At 37.0% G+C, this 9,711-nt stretch overlaps 1 protein-coding gene across 3 annotated transcripts in view; it reads left to right on the forward strand.

Annotated features, from left to right (window-relative positions):
* EYA4 (EYA transcriptional coactivator and phosphatase 4) overlaps positions 1-8,518 on the forward strand; it is a 150,750-nt gene extending 142,232 nt beyond the window's left edge. For all 3 annotated transcript variants that reach the window (XM_017829707.1, XM_017829706.1, XM_017829708.1), the window contains exons 18-20: positions 279-400; positions 1,174-1,274; positions 7,064-8,518. In XM_017829707.1, the coding sequence (XP_017685196.1) occupies positions 279-400; positions 1,174-1,274; positions 7,064-7,195 (355 nt within the window). In that variant the 3' untranslated portion in view covers positions 7,196-8,518. The remainder of the gene's footprint in view (positions 1-278; positions 401-1,173; positions 1,275-7,063) is intronic.
* Positions 8,519-9,711: the final 1,193 nt, after the last annotated feature.

The following is a 9,711-nucleotide window of genomic DNA, read 5'->3' on the forward strand; positions in this document are numbered from 1 at the left end:
AATGTCTGTGTTTTAGTGGACTCATATTCAAGGACTTGTTTTCTATAAACCACTGTGGAATACTTCCTACAAAAATCAGGCCCTGCATATTTTTTAAAGGATTTTTTCCAAAGTTTTATGTACATTTTTTTGTAAGTGATGGTGCTGAACAGCACTACTGTGTGAGTGAAAGTCAATGTTGAGGAAATCTGGATATGCTCTTCACAGCTAGTTCATTTCATCAGCATTTGGATACTGTTTCTAAACTATTTAAACTTAAACCGTTTCTCTCATTTTAGGAGTAATTGTGTAAACGTGTTGGTAACAACGACCCAGCTTATCCCAGCACTTGCAAAAGTTCTACTATACAGTTTAGGAGGAGCTTTTCCTATTGAAAATATTTACAGTGCAACCAAAATAGGTAAGAAAATTATTCTTTCATTCATTCTCACTACACTGCATTACCAGTATTTTTTTCTGCCAGAAATGGATGGATTCCAAAACACTTCCTTGACACTTAGCAGTTTTAATTATAAGATTTAGACGTTGCATATATTCAGATATCTTTATGTCGAAGAATTCCAAAGTTGCCTTATTTTAAATGATGCCTGAAGGAATAAAGATACTGATTAAAAGCCTCAGAAATTTCTCAGTATGGTGGAGAAAACAAAAAACATGCAGAAAACCATGAAGAAAAGTGTTCTGTGAATTCAAACCTGAGCAGAACTTTTGTTAAAATAACCTCTGCTCTGACATTCAGCTCTATGTAAGTAAGGCCACAGCTCCACAAACTTTTTCCCGAGGCGTAATACGTCAGAGATGGTGATGAAAACTATTACTAACAGAAGCTGCATTGGTGGATGCCAAAAGAGCACTTCCCTATTCTCTTCATAACTGTGTGCCTTTTTTGTGCTATGGTTTGTAAATGTATGGTTTAATTCACTAACCTATTAATTTTTGCAGAGTTGCTAATTCTTTTACCTCAGTGGCTTTCCTGTAATAATTAATAAATTTAGCTTTACCTGAAACAGCTTAGTGTCACTAAGGGAATTCATTACTTCTTACCCGATTTGGCTCTAAGGCTGGGAACCTTTCAAAAGTAGTAGTAGCAATGTCTTACCACTCCAAAAATCCTTTGTAAGGCTTCACTATAACTCACTTGATATTTTGAATAAATAGTGCCTTGTTTTTCAGGCAAAGAGAGCTGTTTTGAGCGTATAGTGTCCAGATTTGGCACTAACATAACTTATGTTGTGATTGGAGATGGCCGAGATGAGGAACATGCAGCTAATCAGGTAACTTCACTCTGAACTCTTATCTCATTTATCTTCCAGGAAAAGAAAGTTGCTTTGAACGAATAATGCAAAGGTTTGGCAGAAAAGTAGTATATGTTGTAATTGGGGATGGTGTAGAAGAAGAACAGGCAGCAAAAAAGGTAACCTGTCTTCTGAAATGTTGGTGTGATACGTAGCTACTAATGCAAGCCTTTCTGTTTGCATTTCTGTCAGTGTTGCACAAAATGACAAATAATTTCAGTCCACAGATGCAAGGCAGCAAGAGCATGATGAGATCAAAACTAGAGTAAATGAACCATTTGGATTCTAGCATTTGCTTCACTTGGCTTTGGAAAGAAATGGAAACCCCACAAAATTATTTTTAAAATAAATGAAGAAATATTGCAGCAAAAATGTCTGACTAGCTTCAAGCAAATCAAAAGATAAGCAAAAGAGATAGAAAGGGCTATAACACGATGGTTGGGTGGTGTTTTTCTCTAAATATTGAAATCAGGGATGTTTCAAGAGAAGTATTACAGAGAATGTGGAAAAACATGTAAAGGACTATGCAAATTTTTTGCTAACATAGATGAAGATCCATAATTTACTGGAGCAAATATGATAAACATATAATTTGCTTCAAGAGAGATGTATCTGCTGAAGGAAAAAGAACACAACATAGAGATTGTGTACCAAATCTAGGGTTCTGAAAAAAAGAACTCTTTCCTTATAAATATTCAATTTTCTTATGATGATAATTCAAGTCCAATTTCAGCAGAAAAATTTTCAGTGTTCAGAAACAGATAAAATTAGTAATTTGTGCCATACTTTCTAGTATAACCCCTGGAAGTGTGCAGAAACTGTAATTTTTGCCTGACAATGTCTGTACAGGACAAGTGATGTAAATATCCTTGAGCTAGGAGTAGCAAAATAAAGTACCCTCATAGTGTTGTAGTTGGAATGGAAAGAAAATGAAAATAATCAAAATGCTCATTCCAAATGGTTCCTTAATATAGGTACAGTATTGGTGATGGGTCTTTTATAATTTGTGCTAAACGATGGTGGTTTGATTCTGTGTTTTCCGGTTTGGCATGCTTTTTTTCTTATGTTGACTATATTGCATGGATAGGTGCAGAATTCAGAGAGAGGGATGAATATGGCACATTACAAATAGATCTGAACTCAACATGAAAGTATGGGGTTTTTTAATATGCTGATGAATTGTTGAAGGAGAATAGTGCATATACTTGCACCTCTCAGATCCTGATGCTTTCTCCAACACAAATTATCTTTTCTTAAACCAGAAGTGTGTTATTTTCGTATCAAAAGAGATTTCTTTTTCCCTTAGATGGAGAAAAAATGTAATTCAACGCTGTTTCAAAGTGTTGAGTGAGAAGCTTTTTTTAATGGAAGTCTTATAGCCCTTTAAGTGATCATTCAGTATTTTGCAGTCAAATAAGTGGAGCAGAAAGGCATTTCCTATTAATGCTCCTTTGTATGGGTTTGCATGCTAACATTAAGCAAGTAGCTCTTAATAAGTAACAGGCTGTTTCCAAAGAAACTATTAAGAAAGACTATCTAATTATTTTAACTTCAGTTGAGCTATTAAGCTCAGATCTATTTTGGTCTAATTTTTGTCAGTACTTTAATACCAAAAATCAATCCAGAAACAGTGATGTAAAATACGTGGTGGTAATCTAACTAGCCTCGTGTGTCATATACCACCCTGTATCACGGTGTTCATCTTTCCTGATCTTTTCCCTCCTCTAACAAACACAGCACAACATGCCTTTCTGGAGGATATCCAGTCATTCGGACCTCTTGGCTCTCCATCAAGCACTGGAACTAGAGTATTTGTAACTGTGTTCTAAAGTTGGCGATCCTTTTTTTTATATATATATTTCAAGTACACTGAATTTTTATGTGTGATTCAATGCCTCTGGCTTTACACATATGAATTGTCTTAAGAAGGGAAGAAATATTTGGAATTAAAAATTCCAAATTGAAGAATTCAGATTGCTGAATGAAGTTAAAACATTAGTGCTACATAAGGAAGCTCTATGGTCTTATATATGCAACATTTTTAAATGAATTAAAACTGTGGAGGTTGCTGGTACACACCAAGTGAGCCCTGACAGGAGTGAACAAAGGACTCAAACTGGCAAAGCACCAAAATGCGTTTTCCAGCCAACAAGGTGGTGTTCAACAACATTCCTCAAAATGGGATATATTCTCAGCACTGAGGTTTGAACCAGACTTTAGCCTACCTAACCCAGAAAATCTGAATTGGAATGCACTCAGACTGTATAATGACAATCCTGTCTAGACCTGTAATTTGTGTAAATTATTGATGAAAATAATTTACTGTGACTTTGTTAGCAGCTGATTTTGGAAGTGGATGCAATTTTTCTTTCTTTTGGGGGTGCAGGGGAGGGAAAGGGTTATATAATATTGTCTCTTTTATAAGTTTGGCAAACAGAATGTCATAATGATGTGTTGTGCCTTAAAGAGAAGATTGTGTTTGTGTGTTATAATGTAATTTTGGTTAAAAACTCTGTAGATAAACAAAGAAAAACCTTTGTGGTAATTTTTGACATGACCAAATTTGAAATTCAAAGAAATCAAAGAGCAGAGCTGCACCAAAGCATTTAAGTATTTGCTGCAGTAAGAAAAAAATAATAAAGGAAAGTTTGTGTTTTTATTTGGATTCTGAATAATTCCACTGATTGTTTGAGAAAAGTTAAGAGCACGTTGGGAAATTAATATTGGGGACCGCTACGTTGAAAGGTTAAAAAAAGCGTTTAACACCTTCGGCATCATTTCTTGATTCTCCAACAAGAGAACTAAGAGCCATATTCATTAATTACCAAGTCCACTGAAAGCCATACAGTGAGTGCATCTGCTGTGTATAAAAGAACAAAGTTCCACCCAGCAGACAAAGTGTTCAGGTGGCATTACTGGAAGGTGAAAATGTGGAGTTAAGCCCAGATGTGGAATAAAACACAATTCCATTAGGAATGAAAAATTACTAAAGAAACTCAAGTCAGTCAGATGTGCAAACGATGCTCCATTTAGCATATTCAGGATCAACACAAGCTGCTGAAATTACTGGCATAATGACATTGGCCGTTTCAAGAGCATAGTCCACTTTGGTAAATAAAGTAGCATTTTGGTAGTTTTTCAATTGTGTTCCACATTTCCGTGTATTTTGTTTTGGGTCAGCATGATTTTCCTCACCCGTTTTTGATTGCACAAAATACTACACAGGGACAACCATAAATGTTTTGGAACCAGAAATTTCAATAGTATGTCAGGTATCTGAGGAGAGGATAAAGAGATGATTTTTATAAAGAAATATTGAGAAATATATCACCTTAACTTTCATAATTTCTATTAAAAGTTACGGTCCATACAGTGATGATTATCTTGCAAGTTTGAACATGCTATTTTTCATCTTTGGAAAATGAGCAACATCCATATTGTACACGAGGTCCTTAGTGCTCTACGTGCAGCTTGAGCACTCTGAAACAACAGCAGGTGGTTTGTCTCTCATTGCAGAAAATGGAAACTACTTTTTTCAATTTTTAAGACTGTATATGGAGACATCTGAGGTTGTCTGTGCACTGAACTGCATGAAGAGGTGTATGCAAGAAAAGGTGTTAAATGCAAACTCTGGGATGCCTGCACAAGCACAGTAGTTGGCACTGAGGTGAAAATCTTCCCTAGCTGTGCTGTGAAGCCAACATATGTCATAGTTACCAGGTAGTGACTTTGCTGATTTAAACTCTGTTGAGGTTACATGAAAGTTAGTTGGTTGGTGAAAGCCTGGAGCCACTAAAAGTACAAGGCAAAACTCTTCTATAAATTCATAAAAATGGGATTTCTTCTCTGTGTTGGAGTTGGATATGCAAGTCACCACACAACAAACTAACAATAATTTGTTATCACTGGGCAGTTTAAAGCCATCACATGAGACTTGCCACATACGAAATCACTATAGACTAGCTATTTGGGTGATATATTTATGTGTCCAAAAAGTAAAAATTATGCATACCTTCTTTATATTTTCAGTACTTGTCTAGTCAGATTTGTCCTGGAAGTACCTTTTTCATAAAAAGCTGTAGTTAACAGCTTTTTGTAGTGTTTCAGGTGGGAAAAGGTGTTTCTACTGGAATAAGAAAAAACTTCAAAGACTTTCTCAAGTTCTAGCATTGCATAAAAATCTCAATGTAAAAGCATGATAAGCCAAAAAATTGGTATGGTGAACTAGCTTTTTTTTTTCTTTTTTCTTTTTTTGACAAGTCACAGTGTTCTTTAAATGCATGAAGCAATATTATTTCTCAAATTAGTTGCTCAGTGTTCTTTTCCTAATCAGATGTAAGAACAAAAAGTGGCCCAGCAACAACTGTTGGTTCTTACAAAAGGTTTGCAGTGCCTTCATTGGAGTTGTGCTTAGCTTTTTGTGGTGGATGCAGCTCAGTTTATATACTGGACTTCTAGAGAGGAGATGGAGGGAAAAGGAGGAAAGTTTTACAGAGCATGACAAAGTTCTGTGTGCCACCATAGCAGAAGTTAATTATAAAAATAAGTAATCCACAAAAATGTGAATCCAAAGACAATTCAAGGATTTAGCTCGAAAGCCGTCGCAATACAAAATTTCAGAGCATGAATACTCTCTTGCTAAGCAAAAATTGCTATATATCTTTAAATAAAAGTGTGTAGAACATTCCTTGTAGGGAGAAATTAGACTGATATATTTTCCTGCATGAACAATACAGAGGAGAAAATAACCAAGGCAGAGACATCAGGCAGTTCCAAGTGGGCCTAAGAAGATTAAACTGAAGGTTGGTCACTTTGACACTGGGTGCATTTTAATTCAAAAGCATATTAATCAGAAACTACCTTCCCTTCAGCCTCTCCTCAACAACCAAGATTGAGCAAAGGTCATGTTTGCAAGTATTTTTGGCAAATGAAGTATAGAATATAACGCCTTTTGCTCTCAGTACAGAACATGAACATTCATTAGGCATTTGAGTAGTCAGCTTGCAGAATACAAAAAATGTGTGATTGCAGTCACAAGCTGGTATCTTAAATAGATATAAAACCTTGCAGTTCAGTAAAAGAGAACAGAAAAAAACTAAAAAATAGGCTTATTTTTAGATGCCTGTGGAGATTGTGCACAAAGATCTAGGTGGCAGCTAGCTCGCAGATCTGTTTTCATTAGAATCCAGTGTGAGCAGCAGTGTTTGCATCTAAAGCAGTGTGGAGTGTGTTCCAGCGCAAGCATTGACAAGGAAGATGAGGCCAAATCAAAGTCCCCTATACAAGCACACTTCATCTTGGGGTGGATGAGGTCCTGTATTCCATCAGAATTGCAGAGTTTATGGAGAATATAAACTTGACCCAGGATAGGGAGACTAGGTTTTAGCTGTGAGGTTGTACCCAGATTCAGGGTTTCAGTTCAAAAGTCATCTCTGCTTTAAAGGATTGACAGCAGGCATATGCTGTAAATGAATATGGTATTTAGTATCTCTGAAGAGAAGCTGAAGTGACAGAAGCCAAAATCCCAGCAATAGCAGCATTTTGAATATTTGAAGCCAAGGGTCTCTGTCATGTATTAGCAGATTATAGTTTCTTAGGGCCTACCTAATTTAAGAAAATGTAAATTAAAATTAAAAGCTTGTAAAATTATGTACATCTTTACTATTTCTCAATAAATACACTCGGAAATGTCTTTTTTCTGTACTATATGGTGTTGTAAGTTGTTCAGTCTGTGGTTGTTCTGTCTCCATACACAATGTCTCTTACAGGTACTGACTGTGACCTTGGACTCTTATGTCCATGCTGCCCTTGTGGTTCATGCCTGGAGCAACCCTGAGCCTGTGCATGTGGTCTGGTACAGACTGGCTCACCTGCAGACTGTTTGCAGGGTACAGCCTTAGAGAGAATCTACCCCTGCTCTGCACTGAGGCTTCCTCACCAAGAATATTAGGTGCCTTGCTTCAGATGCAGCCTGAGTGACAACTAGCACCTTTGTTGCAGTGTCCTTGGGACAAAATACAGAACAAATGCAAATTTGATGGTCTAGACACACAGTGTATGCATATAAATTCCCTTGCCAATTCACTGATTAATATTATGCTAGTATTCTTATGAACATGGGTTGTTAGGAGACAGACTGGGCTACTGAGGGGCAAGCAGCCTTTCCAGTTGAAGATTGTCCTCGTGAAACTTTGTAAATGTCTTTGGGAGCTGTACTTCATGTCTTAGTGAGGTACTGACCTTCGTTCGAAGAAAGCAGTCCCTCCACAGTCTGCTGTGGAAGGCCAAGGTGGGATTGCAGGACTGTCAGCACACTTAGATGTGATATTATGATCTTGGAACAACAAAACAAGTAGCAGAGCCTTGGTAACCACAGTGCTTCAGCCACAAGAAGCAGCTTGTAATAGTAGATTTTTTTTCCCATGGGTTAGATTAAAACATGTCTGTTAACAAACACAACTGTTCTGTATATCTGCTTTCTCCTCAGTTTTAGGAACAAAAAGGAAGATATATCAAAAATAGGGGGGACAAAACATAAAAAAGCCCTATCTACTGAGCAGACAGACCCATCCACTGAGCAAACAGTACCACAAGGATAAAAATTAGATACTGAGGGCATTTATTTAAAAGCTTTGACTGGGCAAAAGCACAGCATTACCTTAATTTTGCATTGCTGAGAAACTCAGTGCTCTAAATGGCCATCAGTGTGTCCTGCACATGATGTTCATAGTGATGAACTAAAGTAAAAATATTACACTGAGGGCATTTATATGTGGACAAATAACTCTTCCTCATTTGTGTGCAAAAATACTTCTTCCTCATTATCCATTACCAATAAAAAAATCCTCAAGGAAAACCAAGCAGAAATTCAAAATGGAGTTGTGTTGTCTCTTCCGTTGTTTGTCAGTTATTATCTCTAAGAGATGCATGTTTAGGGTTGACTTGTTTGATTCATTTTCTTTTTTCCAAACAAATAGTGGATTTGCAACCATTTTGCATATGTTTATAAATTTGGGGGGATTGTTTCAGTTGCCAAAAGCCGAGGTAGTAGGAGAAATGCTGTGAAAGTCAAAACATCTGAATAGTTTGGTTTTGCATGTTAATTTCTCTACAAATGTCAAGGTTTGATTTTCAAAGAACTGAATATCTGACTTAACTAATAGAAAAAACTAACAATGATTTTATTTTTTTTTCTGGCTGGAAAATAAAGGGAGAAAACACCAGAAAGCTTCACAAATTGATTTTTTAAGTGGACAAGCAAAGGAACTCTTTTGTTGCAAAAAGCACCATTTCTCAAATTTTCTGGATAATTTGGGCATCAAACATCCATCTAAACATGGGTTATTAGAAATTCACATACACACTTCAATAAACATGAAGCAAGAAAGCCAGGAAACATGAAGGACAGAATTTAAATGAGCTATATTATATGAAGGAGTCAGGCTTGGAATGGAGCTTAAATAGATTTAATTTTTTTGCCTTATTCACAGTGTCACATGGGAGAATGGAGTGCTGCAGAGAGGCAAATGGAAAGTGATTCATATTTCTTCCGTTACTATACAACCTACTGTACCCTTCACCAAGAAGCACACAGTTTTTCTACATAAAAAAAACAAAGCAACTGGAGCTATTTGGAAAATACTAGAAATTCATTGAAACCAAAATATGTTTTGGGAGTGCACACAACAACATCAATGAACAGAACATTTCTAGTCCTCTTTAGAGAAAGAGTGAATCAGAGGCCCACCAAGTTAGCCAGAAAAAAAATGAGCCATTGCAGGAGTCCAGTGACTATGGCTCTCAGTTGACATATCAAGCCCCTCTTCTTTGCTTTCAGCCTGTCTGGATTAGGATCTTGGTTTTTAGCTTTCTGATTCAAAAAGGTCCTAGTTTGGTCCAGTAACGAAGAGGAGTGTTTCTGAAATCAGAAAAAAAAAAGAGAGAGGGAAAGATCACAGGGAAGAAGAAATAACAAGAATAATCTTGCTTCTTACCCAGCACTAAAGCCAGTATGCCCGCTGTGAAGGGTTGTGGAAAATGCAATCTTCCTGGAAATGATTTAGCAAGTGAGAAGCTGTGGTTAGTTGGTCAGTTGGCTGCAGTGGGAGGAGGGACAGACAAGACATGGGAGAAAACCAGCAAACAGATTCCCTGGACTATGTGTGTATCTCCTGCTTTACATCACAGTCTCATTTGTGGTTTTTTGTGCTCTGAACTCCTACCCTATATAGCTACCCCTTGTCCCACTATCTCTGGTCCATGAGGTTTTGCAGACTGATCTCTTTACTTCCTTGTTTCTCTCTGGTTTTACGCTGTAGTGGGTTGACCCTGGCCAGATATCAGGTACCCACTAAAGCCTCTCTCTCACTCTCCCTCTGCAACTGGACAGAGGAGAGAGAAAAACAACAGCTAAGAA

Source organism: Lepidothrix coronata, unplaced genomic scaffold, assembly GCF_001604755.1.
Source record: "Lepidothrix coronata isolate B3197 unplaced genomic scaffold, Lepidothrix_coronata-1.0 Scaffold167, whole genome shotgun sequence".
NCBI lineage: Eukaryota > Metazoa > Chordata > Aves > Passeriformes > Pipridae > Lepidothrix > Lepidothrix coronata.